The 20,947-nt window shown below is 41.4% G+C and overlaps 1 protein-coding gene across 2 annotated transcripts in view; it reads left to right on the top strand.

Moving 5' to 3' along the window:
• Positions 1-20,947, top strand: part of LOC149145272 (uncharacterized) — a 446,502-nt gene that overhangs the window by 136,429 nt on the left and 289,126 nt on the right. For both annotated transcript variants that reach the window (XM_089449292.1, XM_089449293.1), the window contains exon 2: positions 4,345-4,563. In XM_089449292.1, coding sequence (XP_089305418.1) covers positions 4,345-4,563 — 219 coding nt within the window. The remainder of the gene's footprint in view (positions 1-4,344; positions 4,564-20,947) is intronic.

Here is a 20,947-nt window from a genome sequence, read left to right on the forward strand (position 1 = left end):
ATAGTTTTACCTTGGTCCAGATGAAAAGGAACATAACCAGATCCCTCTATAGAATATGTAGAGTTATCTCCAAGTATAATTTTCAAATCGGTCTCCCTCTCAACCAGATTTGAGAGAACTTCTTTATAACTAGTAAAGTGTCTTGAAGCACCACTATCAATCAACTAGCTATCACAAGAATTTGTAGGAGAGGAACTAGAAAGAGCATAAATGAGAAAGTACTCTGATTGTGTCTTAGCTGCATTATTATCATACCTTGGGTTCCTTGTAATCTTTGAAGAATGGTAGCTTTCTTTACGAACAATAGGAGTTTCTTTTCTTCTTCTATAATCAAATTTGAACTTGTTGCTGCAATTGTTGTAATTGGATCTTGGTGCTCTTCTGTTTTCTTGAGAGTCACGGGCATAGTGACCATGCTTATGGCAGTTGTAGCATTGAACTTTTGATAAGTCCCTGTTCCACTTATAGGAACTATTGGATCTGGTACCAGGCTTTCTTGAAAAGTGATGACCTGTTCTTCCTTTCTGTTTCTTGTCTTGGAAAACAAAGACAGTAGGTTCTCCCTCTTCATGCTTGGGAATTCTTCCTCTAGAAATCATTCCGACCTCTTCTTGACTGCACTTTCCCATGAGCTCATCAAAGGTTGGAAATTTATTATTGTTGCTAAGTTTCCCAAGTTGGAGAAAGACCTTCAAGCGTAATCAACACCAGCTCTTTATCAAATACAATTTCCTCAACTTTTGACAGCTAATCCTTGATTTTTGATATCCTCATGAAGTATGCTTGAATGGTCTCTCCTCTGTTCATCTTAATGTCCTCAAGTTGATTCTTCAAAGAAATGATTTGACTTAAGTTGATTACTTGATACATTCCAATGAGCTTGTCATACATTTCCTTAGATTTCTTCAAGTTGGAGACATAGGTGATGAGATGGTCTCCAAGAGAATCAAGGATAATCTTTTTAGCCTTGACTTCTCCTTTCTTGTATCTGGCCTTGATAGCAACATTCAAATTTTTTGGTGGTTCTGCTACCTCACCTTCAACATATTCCAGTACATCATGCTCCTCAAGAGTAATATCCAACCTTGCCTTCCATGGACCAAAATTTGAAGCATCATTCAACTTCTCTTCATTCTTGAAGTAAGAAGAAAACATCTTGGTCAAGTCAAACAAATTTCAACAACAAATAGGACAACAAATAAGATCTCCTTATTTTAGCAACAAATATGACAACAAATAAGATCTCCTTATTTTAGCAGCAAATAGGACAACAAATAAGATCTCAATTCAACAGCAAATAGGACAACAAATATGATTTCAGCAGCAAGGAGCAACAAGTAAGATTTCAGTAGCAAGGAAGGAGCAACTCTTTATCTTCTTGAGCTTGTCTTCATCAAAGCTCTGATACCATATTAAAATTCTGATGTTCTATGTTGTAACAATCTCTTATTACAAAACTTCTATATGTTGCAATATTAGTTAAGTAATTGTAGATAGAACTTAAACCAAATTCACAATGGAAGACAACCAACAACAAAATGAAACACAGAGAATTTAGGTCCAATGACCAGGGCAAAACCCACAAGGGGAAAGTCCAACCAAAATTTTCTTCTATTAGATATCAATTGTTCAGCAGAGATACAAATTACAATGAGAGATCAAGAGAATGAGTAAGTTCACCCAAATCTGAACAAGCTGTAGCATGAAGATCTCTGGTAGCAGCTGTTGATGCTAACACTGAATCAACCTTCAAGTTTTGCTCTCACTCTCCAAGTCTCTCTTCCTCACAATCTTCTTCAAGTCTCTCCAACTCTCTCTCTCAACTTCGAATCCTTCTTTCACAATGCACAAGTAGTGAGGGGAGAAGATATGAGGCACATATATAGATGGAGCAATGAATTCATGCCATAAAAGAGGAGCATGCCTTAGAGTAACTCGTAACTTAAGCCATTATGGAGACAGGCAACACATGCCATCAATGGAGGAATCTTGCATGCCTTGAGGAGTGTAACTCATGCCCTTTTAGGAAGTGTAACTCATGCCATTATGGAGAGAGGTTAACTAATGCCATTTAATGAGAGGCACACATGCCTTTGTAAGTTATTCATTTAAGAGAGAGAGTAACATATGCTTTAGAAAGTATGTAAGAGGAATTTTTTATGGAATGCCTTCAATGAGTGTGTAAGAGGAATATGCCAAGTCTTTAATGAGAGTGAAAGAGAGAATGTAACATAGAGTCGTGTGAGACATTAAGGAGAGAGGGGAGCGAAGTATGAAGGTAAGGTGACTTGAATTTCTTTTTGATAATAATATCATAGTATCATAAGGATATTGACAATAGTAATGATAATATTGATGATTAAGTCAACATTGAACTATTAGAATTGATTAATGTTAAGTTATGGTATGTTCTATGCTTATAACAGTTTACTTCTTTTTCTTATTATATTCCACCGATTAGCAATCACATGTACATAAAGTAAAGTGCAAATAGAACATTAAACGATCGACAGAAAACAAGCCAAGACAAGAGACACAAGATGTGGCGGCTAGCCAGGGACAAACCCCACAATGTGTGGGGAAACCCTTTGATCAAATCTTCTTTTATCTTCAATAATTCAGTAGAGAGAAATAGTACAATAAATCTGATTCATATCAGCAGTAGCAAACCCTAGATCAGTAGCATCAGCATTAGCAGCTTCATTATCAAACTAGGGCAGACCATATCTCACAAACCGTCAGTCAGATTGACTTCATTCCACCACCAAAAGTTTCGACTTCCAGAGGAGGTTCAGTTGAACCTACAGCGCAGTTCAAATGAGATCTTCTAGGCCACGCAAGTCAATCTTTACTTTTGCAGTTGCAGCTTCAGTTTCAGCAGTTTCCGGCTTCAAACTAGGGCAGTCAATATCTTGCAAACCGTTCGTCGGATTGACTTCATTCCGCCACCAAAAGTTGCGGCTTTCAAAGGAGTTTCAGATGAACCTACAGCGCAGTTCCAAAGAGGAGATATTCTAGGCCACGCAAGTCAATCTTTACTTCTGCAGTTGCAGCTTCAGTTTCAGCAGTTTCCGGCTTCAAACTAGGGCAGTCGTTATCTTGCAAACCGTTCCTCGGATTGACTTTTTCCACCACCAAAAGTTGCGGCTTTCAAAGGAGGTTCAGATGAACCTACAGCGCAGTTCCAAAGAGGAGATCTTCTAGGCCACGCAAGTCAATCTTTACTTCTGCAGTTGCAGCTTCAAATTCAACAGCTTCCGGCTTCACATGTGTGAGAGAGAGAGACCCATTTCAGTGCAGTAGAGAAGAGACTCATATCTGCGCAGTAGAGAGAGAGAGATGTGATGAGATGAGTGAGTCCAAATGAGGAAAAGTCCTCTTATATTTATACACAACGTTGGTGGGTGAATAGATGCGACTGTTGGGCTTCTGAGCCTACATGAGTTGTAGGTCGGCTTGATAATAATTCCATAATCAAAATAAATTCATATCTCCATGAATACTTATTGGAATTGGATGATCTTTATATCAATCCTACACCTCTCGACGAGAGGAATCTAATAAAAATATTATTAGCCATGAATATGATGACCCACATGAAGTTTTGCCCTGGTTGCCAATTTTAACAATTAATGATAAGCTGACTAATTTTCCATCAACTATACTTTATTACCAATTGATACAAGGTGATTTACTATTTTTGGAAAGTCATGCTTGAGATGCTAGACATGATTTTCTATTTTTAGAAAGTCACTCCAGAATTGTCAGAAATGAAATTTAATTTAAGGAAATTCATCCCTGCACTGCCAATTTTCAACACAAAGTATGTAGACAAGTGCCCTAAATGGTGCCTACTACCACATATGAGATAGTATCTCCAAATATGTGACCTCAACAACAAAACACACCTTCAAATATGTAAACATCCTCCAACATTTGAAACGTGGTATCGCATGGATCTCCATCACTATCTCTCTTATGCATGACAAACAAGATGATGCTTGAATTGGATTTTCTATACAATGCTCATGACTTGTACCAAACGCCCAATTTTCATATCTTTGGTACAATGCCGCTGAAAAGAATGCCTCTGAAAATGCAAACGAAACCATGCATTATCAGGGAGCAAAAAACTCTTTTTACAAATTTTTTGACAATGTTTGTAATGGAGTTGATTTCACTATCTATTCACCCTCTCTTTCTCAACTTGTCTTTTAATTCATGTGAATTGTACTAAATTTAATGAAAAACCACAAAGACACCTGCTGGATAAGAATTATTTGTAATTTCTTTGTTTTATTTGTTGTTATACGCTATGGGCTGACCTTGATTCTTTTGTTATAGGTACCACAAAAAATATACTCATTGGAGGACTTGAGATTGAACAAAATAGACACAACATGCCTCCTCTCACCTGTGGACACAACATTGGGTGCTGTAAGAAGAAACTTGCAAATTGCTGCTTTCGTTGGAGGTGTAGCTACATGGAATACTTTGGGTCTAAATCAATCTGAATTATTGGCTATTTTATTAGCATTCTTAGCCGTTGGAACTATAGATCAGGTAGATGTTGCTTCTTGCATACTGTTATTCAAAGAAAATGCTGTTATTACTACTGAATTGTGGAGAACTGGGACTTTCCTCGTTGTAGTCTGCATGGTGTAATCACTTGGAACTTTGATGTACTTATTTTTTCTCTGAAGTAATATCTGAAGCATCTTCAAAAAACAAATGTGGTGGAATACTATTGTTGAATCTTATTACCAAATTAATGGGATTTTTTACAGTGCCACAATCTTTTTGATAGGCAAAAATTAAACACTCCGTGTATTCAGGGGGAAAGTACATTGGCAAACCCATAAAGCGATTTGGCTAAGAAGTTGTGTCCAAGGTGCATCTATGCTGTCAAAATTACCTGGGATTTGCACTTGGCCATTTTTTCTTACCTGAACCAAGCATGAGCCTATATTAACATGGCCAAGCATGCTTAGTGGAGGTTGAAACCAAGTAATGATTATATAAAGCACTCCGCCATAAAAATGAACTTCTAGTTGTGTATGTTTGACTAACAATGAGTTTTCTGGATTATCTAGTATTGCACCTATACCTGTTAGCACTATTTTTTACGCCCTTAGGGCTGATATAAACTTTTAAAATCAGCTGCAAAAATCAACGAACATATAAGAAAATTTGCCCTATGTGTCATTGGAAAATCCACTTCTCCGTTTGTGCTGGTGCTTGCCAACCTCAGCAGGGTGTCCATAATGATTGTACCTGCTGTTCTAATCTGTAAATCCACAATAAAACACTTGAAAAAAAACAATATAAAGTCTGTTTGGCCAAGCAAGTTAGTGGCCAAACAAGTATCTAAACCTTCGTAAATTAAATGTGTGGAATAGTTCTTTACAATTCAGCCTGTTATTTGGAAAAGTAATGGAAGAAGAATGCATATCTAAGTGGCTAATTACCCAAATATATAGCTGAAAACTCTTAATAATTTTCACAAGATAAAATTGAACCAAACAAACTAGTGTGTGTGGATCAAAACTGACTTTATTTTGCAAGAGCCAAAAGGTTGGCTGTACCGAGATGACTATCATAGAACTTGAATACAATGATACTCAGAAACTAGAAAAGAGAGAGAGAAGAAATATGGAGAGAAAAAAGTATGGTTGCTTGCTCTTGTTCAAGACAATTTGGGCTGGAAAGTTGGCCTTCTACCCGTTCAAATAGTATTTTCTTTTGCAATTCGTGGCAAGAAGGAGGAGAGGTCGAATTCTTCCGTAATTGGGCATTACTTCACATGGTTGGATCATTTGAGTTTTGAGTGGAGAAGAAACCGAGTTAAGTGGCCCTTTCTTGAGTTGAATTGAAGTATCTTGGGGTTAGCATGAGATAAAAATAGCTCCACGACTGATTTAGCGAATTCGACTTGGCAAAAAATTCTCATGATAAAAACACTCCCAATTAATCTAGCAATTCAAGTTTGCTATTTTTCAAGTGAGTTGACTTGCAAAAATTTTCTCCTTAACTACTCTTTTAATTTGACTTGCCTTTTATATAGTGCTCGAATTTATTTGCTTTATTGTAGAGGAAAAAGGGGAGAGAATTTAAGAGAAATAATAGGGAAAAAAGTGAGGGAAAATGGGAAAAGATTTAGGGGGACGAGTAAGAGGAAAAGTAGGATAGAGAATAGGGAATGAGGAGGGAAAATAGGAGAGAATTTAGAAAAGGAAAATACACAAGGAGAGAGAAGAACAAATTTGCTCAATTGCCATGTTGATTCATCCTTTTCCATGTCATTAATTACTTATCTAAATTCTTGCCACCTGTGCACACTTAATTGCTGCCGTGTGTCAAACCACCAGACTGCCACCTCACACTGCTAAAAAGAGACATGCTGAAAATAGGAACCCCCTAAAAAATAGGGAAAATGTATCAAATGTATGGAATAGATAGGGGGACCTTGCCATATATAGCACACCTAAAAAGAAGCATTGTAAATAATAGAAATATGTCTGTATGTCCACAATATTATACTCATTAGCCTAAAAGTTTGATAGGGAACCTAGATATGTTATCAACAATGCCATGCCAAGATTGCTAAAAATATGAAGTCCTCAGAATCAGACAAAATCACCACCATTAGACTCAAAACTCAGTGGGGAGTGTTGACCACTCTGTGTCATCATCATCATCATCATCTTTCGACAGTTTTGTCAAAGTTGTAATTCCAAATTCTGTAGTCCTTTGAGGCCATTGTAAAAATGACTCTAGTATGACTATGAAGCCATGCAAAAACATCTAGGTAAGCCTTTGATCCTTAGCGAAGAGTTTCACTCTAGGGAGCTTTTTACCCTCCACCAATTATTCACATTTTCTAACCCAAATAATTGACAGAGTGGGGCTCGATGGTAAGGTCTTAAGTGTAGTCCTAGTGTTATCGAGTCTATGTAAACTCTCATACTAGATCATCTGTCATGTGTTGTAGAATTTGGTTGTGTCGAGAGTTCATGTTTTAATTGTAAATTTCCCCTTCTGTATGGGATTTCCATGTAATATTTGATGTAAAAAGTGTTGTCTCGGAATATTTTAGGTGGATGATTAATCATATGTAGACATCATCGCGTAAATATTTTTTAGAACCACTTTGAGGTTGAAAATATGTTTAATGATTAATCCCCTCTAGAGTCATTTAGTTTATTTTCTGGCAAAAAATGACAAAATAAATTAGCCAAAAAATGGTAAAAAAATTAAAATGAGAGAAAATAAAATTTCTCTCCAAGAGGAAAAACGAATTTTTGGGGAAGATTGACTTTCCCAAGAAAGATTAAACTTGAAGGACTCATTTCCAAGGCAGAAAAATCCCACAAAAATTCGATGGGGCAAAGAAAAATAATTTCTCAAGGAAAATCGATTTTCTGGGTCAAAGTGATTAAATTAAATGAGGGAATTTTAAGGAATAATATTTTGTGGCCCTCTATCAAAGGAAAAATTTGATTTTTGAAGAGAAATTGACTTGTTGGACCATGGTGGTTAAGTCAAGGAGTAATTTCCAAGGATACAGGTTGGAAAAAGTTATTTTTTGGACTAGGATCAAAGCCTTCTTAAAAAAATTCGAATTTTTTCCTCCAGATGAAGGGACAAGATCAAATTTTGGAATGGATCAAGCATCAACTAACTGTTATTCTCCGGGATCAAGTCAATTTTGTTCACATCTTTGGACCTAGCCATTTTCCACTTGGAGGGGGATCTAGATCTCTCTATTTTCTATATAAGAAAACATATGCTCCTCATTGTATCATCTTTGATCTTTGTATCTCTGTACTCTGGCTATTGCCTCTCAAAGCTCTCTGTTTTGATAATAAAGAAAAAATCTTTGGGTTTACTATTGTGATGTTTTTCTTCCATGGACATGGTAACACTGTTTCATTGAGCTTTTAATTTCTACTTGTGCTTATATTCGTTATGTCTAAATGCTTTTGTAGAATCATTAGTGTATAGCTATCTTGCACTGGTGATTGGATTTGATGAATGCTTTCGAATTGGACGTGGCTAGTATCTTTTGGTTAAGTTACTAGAATTTCCTTCCATTGTATTTTTCTTATCTCATATGGATCTAACAAAATTCTTTTAATTGTGTAGAAAAACATTTGATTGAAATAGACCTCAAGCGTGAGGGGACGTTTTCGGCTAAACTATCTCATTCTTGAGCATTGAAGTAGAAGAACCCACTCTATTTTCCTTAAAGATTTATCTAACAAGCAATCTTTTTGCAGGGTTTCTTGGCTAGTGCTCCATCTAAAATTATTTGAATCTATCTCCAAAAATCCTTTAAAATTTATGTAAGGGCTTTGATTGATAGATCTGCTAATTAGAGCATTATATTCATTGTAAATTTTTGTAAATTATTTTTTTAAATAATTTCTGTATATAGCCATTGGGGTTTCTAACATTGTTTTATTTGTAGATCTGAGGTAAGGGCTTTGTTTATTAGCATTTTTGCAGGTGTTTGAGTCCAAAAACTTGGAGGGAGATTCGATTTCTTGAAGGGCCTATCCCTCTCCTAGCCTATCGACTAGGGTTTGAGGGTTAATTCTACTATCAAGGCAACCGATAATGAATCTTGTTTTCCTCTCAAGGTCGCAGGGGATAAAGGCATTCGATTAGTCTCTTAGGGCCTAGATCTAGCCCTTCACAACCTCATACTTGAACGTTTTCATTCTAGAGGTAGCTGCTAGCCTTCAAGCCTCTGATCTAGCATTTTTTTTTTATTTTTTGCAAGGGTTTGAACCTAAAATTTTGTAGTAAATTTTTTTCTACTTATTTCTCATTCAGATCTGACTTGGGTTAATTTTGCAGGATTATAGACACTCAATTTTCATGGTTGTAGGCGTCTGATCCTTATTTTGACTTTACAGGCTCATACTAATCATTTAAACGGTTTACTCCCTTAGTGGAGGCATACTCCCTTAGTAAACCACAGTCTTTTGGAGGGCTGATTGCTGAGTTGTGTGAAGGAATAGGGCTGTAGGTGATGCCCTAACCAGAGAGCAACTGTGCAACAAACAGTGGGACAGCAAGCAATGTTGGCAGCTAGATAAATGGGACAGCTAGGCAATGGTGCTTGGTGTAGCAACCAGTGGGACAACAAGCAATCATAGGAGCAGCAATGGATGACTAACAGTGGGACAACAGTATGCCACATGGGACAGCAGTGGCTAACATGGTCCAGCTATGGCACATGGGACAGCAGTGGCTAGCATGGTCCAGCTATGGCACATGGGACAACTGTGGTAGCATGGTGCAACAATGGCACATGGGACAGCAGTGGCTAGCATGGGATAGCAATGGCTAGCATGGTACAACAATGGCACATGGGACAACAGTGGCAGCATAAGGTGCAGCAGTATGATGTGTGCAGCATGGTCATGAGGTCCAACATAGTGATGATGGGTGCAACATGGTGTAGCACGGTGAGGTGCAGCATGATGACGAGGTGCAACACAATGATAGGTGAAGGAGTCACCTTGGAGAATCAGTTGAAGCAGCGTGTCTTCAACTGAGTTAAAATATCTCATGTATCATCTTCTTAGAGATGATCTATGCTCTTATTTAGGTAAGTCAAAGTGTTGTCTTCTGTTGTATATGTACCATCTTTCTCTCTCTCTGCTGAACTATTGAAGAACATATAAGAAGGATTGATCAAGTGTTTTCCCACATTGGGGTTTGTCCCTGGCTAGCGCCACATCTTGTGTCCTCTTGTCTTGGCTTGTCTTTTGCGATTTATGTTTATGTTCTATCTGCAATTTACTATTAAGCTGATGTGATTGTTAATCTGGAAAAAAATATTGAGCTAACTGTGGAAATTGAAATAAATTGCTCTAAGCATAGAACATACCTAAAATTAACATGGTATCAGAGCTGAGGTGAAGACAAAGCCCAAGCAAGAGTGAAAGAGCAATCACCGAAGACAGTTGGGAAAGGACAAAAGGATTAATGGATTCCTCATCCCTCTTCAAATTCACCAAGGGTGAAGTCGAAGTAGAGAACATTATCAGAATGGCGCAGCAGAAGCTTCTGATGGCCTACCTTAAGATCACTTCAATGGGAAGTCCGGATCTAAGGGTGGAAGGAAAGGCAGATGCCTTGCTTACAATAAGTTCGGCCATTATGCGAAGGAGTGTCCGAATGGTAGGGACACATCACTTGATGATGATAACAATCATTCCAGGGACATCTTCAATGATTGGAGGAATGACAGGTAATGCAGGTCATCAAGGAAATGACCGACTCTTCAAAGAAAGCAAGGAACCCCAGGTATGAAGAATCAAATGTTGTTTCTAATAAGATAAAGAAGCATTATCTTATATTGGCCCTCTCCTCCAGACTCTTTGGGAATCTGGCTTATTGATTGTAGTGCTTCAAGGCACTTCATCGGATAGAAGGGTGCTCTCTCTAATTTGGTAGAGATGGAAACAATCATGGGATTATACTTGGAGTCAATGCCACCTATCTCGGAAAGGGTGTAGGGAATGTTACCTCTCAATTGAATGAGGGTAACTCGATTCATTTAAAAGAAGCTCTTTATGTACCTAATCGCAAGAAGAACCTGGTGTCCATTTCGGCAATGGAAATCAAAGGTTTCATGGTGGAATTCATCGATGGAAAGGTACGTGTTTGAAAATGGAATTTTCAAAGACGCTTTTGAGTTCAGGGTTGCCAGTTTGTATCAAGTTGCAGGATGGTCCATTGGGGACCATGTCAGTTGTCACATCTCAGCTATAGCACCAGAGGTCTACTTATTATGGGACCCTACCTGATGTGAGTCAGATGATGACAGGGATGCCTGAATTCAAGAAGAGCATGAAGGTACATGTCCGAGATGTACTGAAGGAAAATCTGACAAGGGGACCATTCCCCTCATGTCGTAGGTCCACAGGTTTGGAACAACCCGAGTGGTTTGAGATTCATGATCGGGAATCTCATGTATGCAGGTGGAAGAAAGCCCTCTATGGCTTGAAGCAAAACACCCCGAGCTTAGTATGAGAGGATTGATAGCTGTCTGATGAAGCTGAGATTCACTGGGAGTGAAGCCGATCCAAACCATTGCTCGAAGGTTGTGGATGATAGACCTCTCATACCGACACCTTCTGAGGACGACCTCTTTCTGACAGGTGCAGACCCTCTCATTTGCAAAAGTAAGAGGGAGTTGGATTCCGGATTTGGAATGGTGAACAACAAGCTGTGACTACCTCGATGGAGCTTAGCTTTCAGAAGTTAGGTGATAGGGATACCAGACTTGATTTGGGAAATGCCTCTGAGTTTCACAAACTCATACTAGCATTGATGTTCTTGGTGAACTCCTGTCCGGATATATGTTTTGTAGTAAGCATGGTGAGCTCATATATGGTTGAGCCTCACTAGATTGGTGACAAGAATCTTCTTAGATATCTTTGGGGCACAATCTCTCATGGATTGAGATACACTGTCGGAAATATGAAGTTGCTTGATTATTCGAATGCTAGCTGGGCAGGCAGTGTGGAGGATCTCAAGAGCACTTCCGAGTGCTGATTCTCTTTGGGTTCTGCTCGATATCCTAGATGAGCAGGAAGCAGAAGTCGGTTGCTATAAGCATCGCTGAGACCGAATACATAGCTACGAGTGTGATCTCGTGTGAAGCTGCCTGGTTGTGGAAGCTCTTTAGTGAGCTGTTTGTACACATGATGGATAACACCATGATCTTCTGTGTCAACTAGGGGGGGATTCGATTGTTGAGGAATCCCGTATTTGATGATTGCTCCAGCATATAGATACAGATACTACCTTATCTGGGATATGGTACGTCAATGAGTGAGGAGGGTCCATCGCATTGAGACTGATGTACAGGCTGCAGACATTTTGTCAAAGCCCCGGGGAAAGGTCAAATTTGTGACTTTCCTGAACGACTTGGAGTCGTTGAGGGATCTTCTTATGAGGGTCCTGCATGATGCATGCATTGAGCTCTGGGATCTCCGGGGGGCGTGGGGTACTTCTTGGAGAAACAAGCGACCATAGGGCGACTCACCCTCCCCTAATGGTGCGCAGTGTACAGAGTGAATGGCTCAGCCTTCCCCTGTGATACCCTGTGGCGACTTAGGGACAGGATGAGTGGTTCTCCTATCGAGGCATCCTACCCATGCAGTCTGGGACTCATGGGAAGTACCTCTCATCTGGCTAATGAGCAGGGAAATGGGGTTAGGGACCATATTAGTACTATCGATGGATGCATCGTTGTATCTACCGTACTCTCTATGCTAGGATGACCTCCATTGATCTAGGATCAATGAAACTGAGCTGGGATCAGTCTGAGTGGTTTGAGACACTCTCTTGTGATATTGATCTGGGATCAATGAAACTGACTTCGGGTCAGTAAGAGTGGTATGACACACTCTCTTCATATGGAACTGACTTCGGGTCAGTAGAGAATGGTAGGAGACATTCTCGATCAGATCTTCTTCTTCATGGTTCAGCAGAGCAGAGCAGTGCAGTGCATTGATGGCAGAGATAGTACAATCTGGCAGATGGATCAACGGATGGAGTTCTCCCTAGTTGAGAGGGAGTGTTAAAATTGGCAACTAGGGCCAAACTCCATGTGGGTCATTTTATTTATGGCAGCTGATATTTTACTTGGATCCCTCTCATCGAGAGGTGTATGATTGATCTAAAGATCATTCGATTCTGATAAATATTCACAGAGTTATGAATTTATTTGTGTTAATAGACAATTCGTCAAGGCCGGCCAACAACCAAATAAACCCCACATGTGCTCAACGTTTTAGTATAAAAGGAGATGACTTAAGAGTCATTTTACACACACTTGACTCTTGATTTCTCTCCACTTGTTCTGGGTTTTAGTGGAAGAGAAATCTAAGAGAGGAAGCCCTAAAACGCAGAAGGTAAAGGAGCCCTAGTATGAAGCCCTAGACATAGTCTCTACAAGCCCTAACGCAGTCCTAAGGAGGAGGATCTATGCAACTATGGAGGAGGTCTTAGCAGCTCTAGCCACAGTCCTATCAAGCCCTAACCTATGACAGCTATACATATCCATGTGTGGCAATATATCTCTAAGTATAGCTCTGAAATCTGCGTGGAGAAGGAGGCTTGGAACCGTGGTTAGGAGGCTGCCCTAGACATCGTGGAAGGGTTGTATGGACAACATATTTCTAAGGTAAGACAAATCTGTTTGGGGTTGTTTCAAGTGAATATTTAGAGCAGGGATTGCAGGATTCGTGGCCGCAGTTTGAAGGGCCAAAGGGACAGCGTAGGGGAGCTTAAAGAGCAATGTGGTATTTCTATGGAGAGGCCGAGTTGCTGTAGGTTACTGTGGGCTGCTTTGAGGCTTGTTTGAGAGTCGTCTTGGGTGCAGAATGCTGGGCAAGGAAGGCCACAAATCTGGAGGAGAAAAAAATGTTGTTTAAGGGCTATTTGGGTGGTGTATAAGGGAGCCGCAGCTACAGCTAGCTGCTGGACTAGGCCGCAGGCCATAGCCAGTAGCTAGAGGCCATCTGTGTGCTGTGTTTGAGGTAAAACAAGCAAACAAAGGCAACATAGGATTGGAGGCATACTCCCTTGGCAAACCATAGTCTTTTGGAGGGCTGATTGCTGAGGTGTGTGAAGGAATAGGGCTGTAGGTGATGCCCTAATTAGAGAGCAACTGTGCAACAAACAGTGGGACAACAAGCAATGTTGGCAGCTGGATAAATGGCACAGCTAGGCAATGGTGCTTGGTGCAGCAAACAGTGGGATAGCAAGCAATCATAGGAGCAACAATGGATGACTAACAATGGGACAATAGTATGCCACATGGGACAACAATGGCTAGCATGGTCCAACTATGGTACATGGGACAACTGTGGTAGCATGGTGCAATAATGGCACATGGGACAACTGTGGTAGCATGGTGCAACAATGGCACATGGGACAATAGTGGCTAGCATGGTACATCAATGGCACATGGGACAACAGTGGCAGCATAAGGTGTAGCAGTATGATGTGTGTAACATGGTCATGAGGTCCAACATAGTGATGATGGGTGCAACATGATGACGAGGTGCAACACAATGATAGGTGAAGGAGTCACCTTGGAGAACCAGTTGAAGCAGCATGTCTTCAACTGAGTTCAACTATCTCATGTATCATCTTCTTAGAGATGATCTATGCTCTTATTTAGATAAGTCAAAGTGTTGACTTTTGTTGTATATGTACTATCTCTCTCTTTCCCTGCTGAACTATTGAAGAACATATAAGAAGAATTGATCAAGGGTTTCCCCACATTGGGGTTTGTCCCTGGCTAATGCCACATCTTGTGTCGTCTTGTCTTGGCTTGTCTTTTGCAATTTATGTTTATGTTGTATCTGCAATTTACTATTAAGCTGATGTGATTGCTAATCTGGAAAAAAACTATTGAGCTAACTGTGGAAATTGAAATAAATTGCTCTAAGCATAGAACATACTTAAAATTAACACACATTGACATATTTTTCCATTAAATGTCTGATTATTTTCTTGAGATAGCCGCAAAGAGTTCTTAGAGAGTTTTTCTATTTGTTTTGATCACTAACCTTCATTCTTTGCAGAGATATCCGAGGCCTTTTGTGGGAGGTTTAACTGTGAAAATTCATAAACATAAATTCTATTACTGTAGCAGCTGATTTATTTCACCTACTTATTATTCTCAATAAGTTATTTATGAAATCCCTTCAGTAAATATTAAAATAAATTCTACTACAGATATCACACCATTATACAGAAACAAATATATGCACAAGAATCAATCACATCAACACAATTATTTTTGGACAATTGTCCCCGGAAAAACCCAATGCGGGAAAACCGGTGCAGCAGAGGAGGGTTTTATTAATCTTCAACAACAATCGCTTTTACAGAAAAATTTACATAGACACTGGGAGAAAACACTTGAGACTTTTCTCCGAGACTTTCTGACACCTTGGAGAGCTTCCTTTCTCTATTGCGTCAACCCTGCGTCATTCTGCGTGGCTCTGCACAGCTCTGGTCCCTCTCTGCGTCATCCCTACGTCTCTCTAATCTGTGTCTCCCTCTGTGCTCTCTCAGAGTCCCTGCGTCACTTCTTCTGAGCTCCATGACTGCTGCTAATCCCCCCTCTTCCTCCACCTTGCAATTCTCCCTCTGAAATTGATCTCCTCTTTGAGAATCGATTTTCCTTGAGATACTGAGTATCTGTTGGTGTGTCTCCAACTGACCCTCAAGCCTCCTCTTATACTTTTCCTGTTGAGTCTTCAACGACCGAGATTAAGTCCCTAATCAACGACTAAGATTAGATTTGGCTTGATCCTCGTCATTTAGAACCTTCTCACCCAGTTTTATATTAATACCCATTAATATTTTAATTTTCTTAAGTTTAGACTTAGGAACTCCATTAAAAATATTAATTATTTTAATATCTCTCCAACTAGATAGAATTTTCCGAGGTGATTTCTGGGTTTTGGAGATCTTATGTGCCTCTCCACCAATTTTCATGGCTAGAGCACATCCGATGCTACCACAAATCAACACTCCCTCTTAGCGAGGAATGTGCTCTAGTAATGCTCCATCGCTGAAACATCACACTGATCCTTCCGCACCGGTACCTGTGCTGATGCTTGGCCTAATGCCTCACACCATTTGCACTGCTACTTTCTGTATTGTTGTCCACGACACTGCCACTGTCACTGCTACATTTGGATTCTGTACTGTAGCGCCTTCTCCATATGTTTCCCATGCTGCCCATAGCACTGCTAACTGCTGCACTGCAACACTTGATACTTATCCATTTCTGCTACTGAAATGGATTCTTTACCATCCCCATCTTCTCCCTGAAATAAATGAACTTTGTTCTTCCTAGGGCCTTGGTGAGGATGTTTGCCACCTGTTCTCCTGTAGGAGTGTAGCTCAACTGTACTGCTCCTCGTTGGACACAGTCTCTAACAAAGTGACACCTGATATCAATGTGCTTCGACCGATCATGAAATACTGGATTCTCAGAGAGCTTGATGCAACTCTGATTATCACACATGATCCTGGTCGCATCCATCCTTCTACTGAATAGGTTCACAAGCAATTTTCTAAGCCATATGGCTTCGCATGAAGCTGTTCTAGCCGCCATATACTCTATTTCGGCTGAGCTCAGAGCTATGGATTTCTGTTTCCTACTGCACCAGGAAGTCATCCCCGATCCAATGTTGAAACAGTACCCAGTGGTACTTTTCCGATCTACTGAACTTCCAGCCCAATCTGCGTCAGTGAACCCACTCAGCTTGATGTCATTGCCTCTGGTGTACAATAGTCCATGCTCGACTATTCCTTGTATATACTTGAGAACATGTTTGGCTGCTGCCTAATGTGCCCTCTTAGGTTCCACCATGAATTGACTGAGGGTGTTGACAACGTAACAAATGTTTGGCCTGGTATTGACCAGATACATCAGGGATCCTATGAGCTGCCTGTACAAGGTGGGATCAACATCTTTATCTTTTGATGCATCAATTTTCTTCCAGTTGGTGATCATTGGAGTAGCCATAGGCCTATAGTCCTGCATCCTGAATCTCTTCAGGATTTCTGTAGCATATCTCCCTTGTCCAAGGAAGATCTCACCCTTCTGCTGCCAAACTTCCAACCCCAGGAAATAATGCATCTGTCCCAAATCCTTCATGTCGAATTCTGTGGCTAGATTCTTCTTGTAGTCCTTGATGAGCCCGGATGATCCTGTTAGGAAGAGATCATCCAGATATAATACTAGGATTAGAGGTTCATTATCTACAACCAGATAGTAGAGATTGGGATCTGCATCACTCTTGACAAACCCCATATTTTGCAAGTAGCCATCAATTTGTTCATACCATGCTCTAGGTTCTTGTTTAAGCCCATACAAGTCTTTCTTTATTCTGCATATATGGGATTTCTTCTCATGTGTCTCAAAGCCTTTTGGATTTTCAATGTATACTTCCTCTTCTATCACCCCGTTCAAGAATGTCGTCTTGACATCCATCTGATGAATCTCCCACCCCATCTGTGCTACAAGAGATATCACGGTTCTAATAGATGTATACCTGGCTACTGGGGCGAAGGTCTCTTCGTAGTCTATTCCTTCCTTCTGAGCATACCCCTTTGCCACAAACCTGGCTTTGTATTTCTCCCCACTGCCGTTTGCAGCATGTAGATCCATCTCGAACCTACCACTGATCTGTCTTGAGGCCTAGGCACCACTTCCCAGACATCATTCACCATTATAGAGCTGTATTCCTCCACCATCGCATCCACCCATACTTGATGCTGAACGACCTCCTGAAAACTGGAGGGTTCCCCAACCTGAGCTACTAAGGCCTGGTATCTGTCTGGCTGTCTTCGCTCCCTTTTACTGTTCCTGGGTGCACCAATGAATTCTTCTGCATCCTGTAGAATCTGTCGGAGTTCCCGACTCGTTCTTCCTCTGGTAGTAGGCGCATCTGTCAACTCTTCCTCTTCCTGTGATTCCTCCTGTTCTGAAGGAGAATTTTTGGTACTAGCTTCCGCTGCTTGAAGTGGTTTGACCAACAACTCATCTTTTCACTGCTCCTCGGAAGGTATTTCTCGAGATTTTTTGAAAGATCTATCCTCCATGAACTATTCAAATTTCTAAGTATTACCCGTTAGAAATTGTATCTGTATTCTTCTAGTTTATTTCTCCTACTTGTTAATTACGAACAAGTTATCTAAACATATAAATATCGAAATAAACACAATACAGTCTCAACCATCTACAGATCAACACCTGAAAGGCATAACAAACACACAAGTGACACTGTTATTTTTGGACAACTCATCCCTAGAAAAACCCAATGCGGGAAAATCGGTGCAGCAATTCTGAGGGTTATTTATTATGCAATATATCCTTGAGTACAACTGGGTTCCAAACTAGCTCACCAGACAGAGAAAAATAATTGGCAGTAATACCTCTCTATTCGGAAGTAGATATTCAGAAAATATGCCCCACTAAACCCTCTCCAGCAACCTCTGAAGCTCAGCGTCAGCCCTCTGAGGCACTGCGCAGCCTCTATGGCCCTCTGTGTCACTCCTGCTGTCCTCTGCATGGATGACATAGATCCTTTTGGCTCTGCTGGGCTCTGCGTGTTCCCTCTGGCTCAGCATCTGCGTCTCTCTGCTTCTGCGTTGGTTGCTCGGCACTATCTCTGCCTCTCTGTCCAGTACTCACTGCCCCTCGCTGCAAACTGATCATTGATTCGACTTTTCTTAGCAAACCCCGCTCTAGAAAATCGAATGACTGATCACTCTGGTGTGTTCTCCAACTGACCCTCAAGCCTCCTCTTATACTTTTCCTGTTGGTCCTTCAACGGTCGAGATTACATCTCTAATCAATGGCTAAGATTAGATTTGGTTTGATCCATGTCTTTTGGAACCTTCTAACCCAGTTTTATATTAATACCCATTAATATTTTATTTTTCCTAAGTTTAGACTTGGGAACTCCATTAAAAATATTAATTATTTTAATATCTCCCAAACTGGTTAGAATCTGCCCAAACCGTTTCTGGGTCTTGGAGATCTCATGTGCTTTAGCCTCTCCACCAATTTTCATGGCTAGAGCACATCCGATGCTACCCCAAATCAACACTCCCTCTTAGCGAGGACTGTGCTCTAGTAATACTCCACACTGAGCATCACTCTGATTATATGGCATCGGTACTTGTGCTGATGCTAGGCCTCCCTGCCCAACATCCTCTGCACTACTGCATCCTGTACTGCTGCCCATGGCTCTGCCACTGCCATTGCTGCATTCGTACGACAACTCCCTCTGCATCCGTGCTGTTGCTGGTCCTTTCTCCCAACATTGCATCTGCACTGCAACCCCCTCTCATCATGCTGCATCGTGCTACTGCTAACTGGTACTGCACTGCAACTCAGTTACTGAGAAGTAAGTAACTGATCCACCCGACTACTGACATCCCTGTTAGGCTGAAACACTCCCAATGCTAAATCTCTCTTTGCCGCTATCAAGTGCTTCCTGTTGCTTCTACGCTGCTGCAACAAGTCCCTGCATCTCGCACTGCTGCAAACCTCTCTGTGCTATCCTGCATTATTGCAACACTGTTTGTCCCTCTCGCACTGGTGCAACCTGCTAGCCCTTCATTGCGCGGGGACTCCTGCACTGTAGCACTCTCTGCCACTTCATCCGCATCAGTCTCTATTGTCATCCGCCAGTCCTACTACTCTCTCTTCAAGGCTCCGGTAGCAAGGTATGATCCAAGAGTTTGGGTACCTCAAGGATCCTGCCCCTCATCGCCTGTAGTCCTCTTGACTATAGCTTGATGTCACCCCACCTCTTCTCTAGAGGTACATGAGCACTCATGGCACAATCGTCGTCCTCCTCTACCTCCTTTTCCGCCTTTGTTGGCGCTGCCTTGGAGTCAGATGCCTCTCCTTTATTCTTCTTCCTTGGACACTGGTTCACATAATGACCCAGTTCCCCACAGTTGAAGCACTTAACCTTGGAGAGGTCCTTTTTCTTCCTCTTCTTCTGCTTCCCTGCAGATGCCAGCGCTGCATCCTCTTCCTCTTCCTTCTTGATCCAGACTCCTTTGCTGCTACTTCTCGTCTTGGACAGCCGTCTGATCTCTTCTTGGCGAAGAGTTGCCCACAATTCTTCCCAATCTGGAAGATTTGTCCTGCCCAGAATGCTATGGACAAATGTCTCCCACTCCTCGGAGATTGCATTTAGGGCGGTCCTCACCATCAACTCTTGATTTGGTGTGGCCCCTATGCAAGTCAGTTTGTCCCGGATCTCCTTTAATCCACTGAGGAAGTGATCTACCTGCTCCCCCTTTTGCATTTGGTATGACCGCAGTTGATTCTCAAGTAACATCTTCCTCTGCACGAAAGTATGCTAGTACAACTTCTTCAAGGTGTCCCACATTTCCTTTGCTATCTCCTGCTTGGCAATATGTTGGACCACATGATCCTTGACCCCATCAAGGATGATGCTTTTCGCCCTGGTCATTGCCTCCTTGTACTTCTCATTATCAACCGGGTCAACTGGGATAGCCACTGTTCTCAAGGCGAAGGCCTTGATGCGATGTCTATCTAGAATGGATAGGATCCTAGCCTTCCAAACCACGAACTTGGATGCCCCGTCCAACCTATCCTGAATCCCTGATCCCTCAGTCCATTCATGGCCATCTCTCTGCTCCTCCTTTCGACTCCTCTAAGTCTCTACTTCCCTCTAGAAGTTCTCTCTTCGACTCCCTCTGAGTCGCTACTTCCTGTCTAGAAGTTCTCTGCTAGATTCCCCCAGAGTCTCAATTTCCCTCCTGGAAATCTGCCTGCCAACCGTTGAGTCACACCTCTCCGATCTCCTATGCACCTGCAACACTGATCCAGATTCCTTGGCTAGAAATCCGCCTTGGTAGCGACTCCCTCTACCTTGGTTTTGCCTCGTTAGGTATTGTTCTGCCCACAACACCCCACTAGCTTCGCTCCCCGCAATCTGCCCGCAGCTTCCTATGCCCCAGCAGCTGAAGGACTGTGCCTCTAGGCTTTGCGCAATCCCGACACTGGCTGAAATGCTCCCCTAGCTAACTGCGTCAACCCTCCTGGTCTCTGCGTGAGCCTTTTTCTGCCCTCCTCAGCCTCTGCACTGGCCTCTCTCTGGCCCGGACTAATGACACAGTCCCTCTACGTCAACCCTTCTTCTGTCACTTTCTGCCAGGAAGAACTTTTGTCACTCGGGACAATTGTTTCTGCTGCAAATGCTCTGCTTCAGCTGGTGCCTTCAGCTCTCCTGTGATCTCCAACCACGCTCTGATACGATGTTCAAATTTCTAAGTATTACCTGTTAGAAATTTTATCTGTATTCTTTTAGTTTATTTCTCCTACTTGTTAATTACGAACAAGTTA

This window comes from Pinus tabuliformis, chromosome X, assembly GCF_031772625.1.
Source record: "Pinus tabuliformis cultivar Carrire ecotype Pingquan chromosome X, CPIR1, whole genome shotgun sequence".
In the NCBI taxonomy this organism is placed as follows: Eukaryota; Viridiplantae; Streptophyta; class Pinopsida; order Pinales; family Pinaceae; genus Pinus; species Pinus tabuliformis.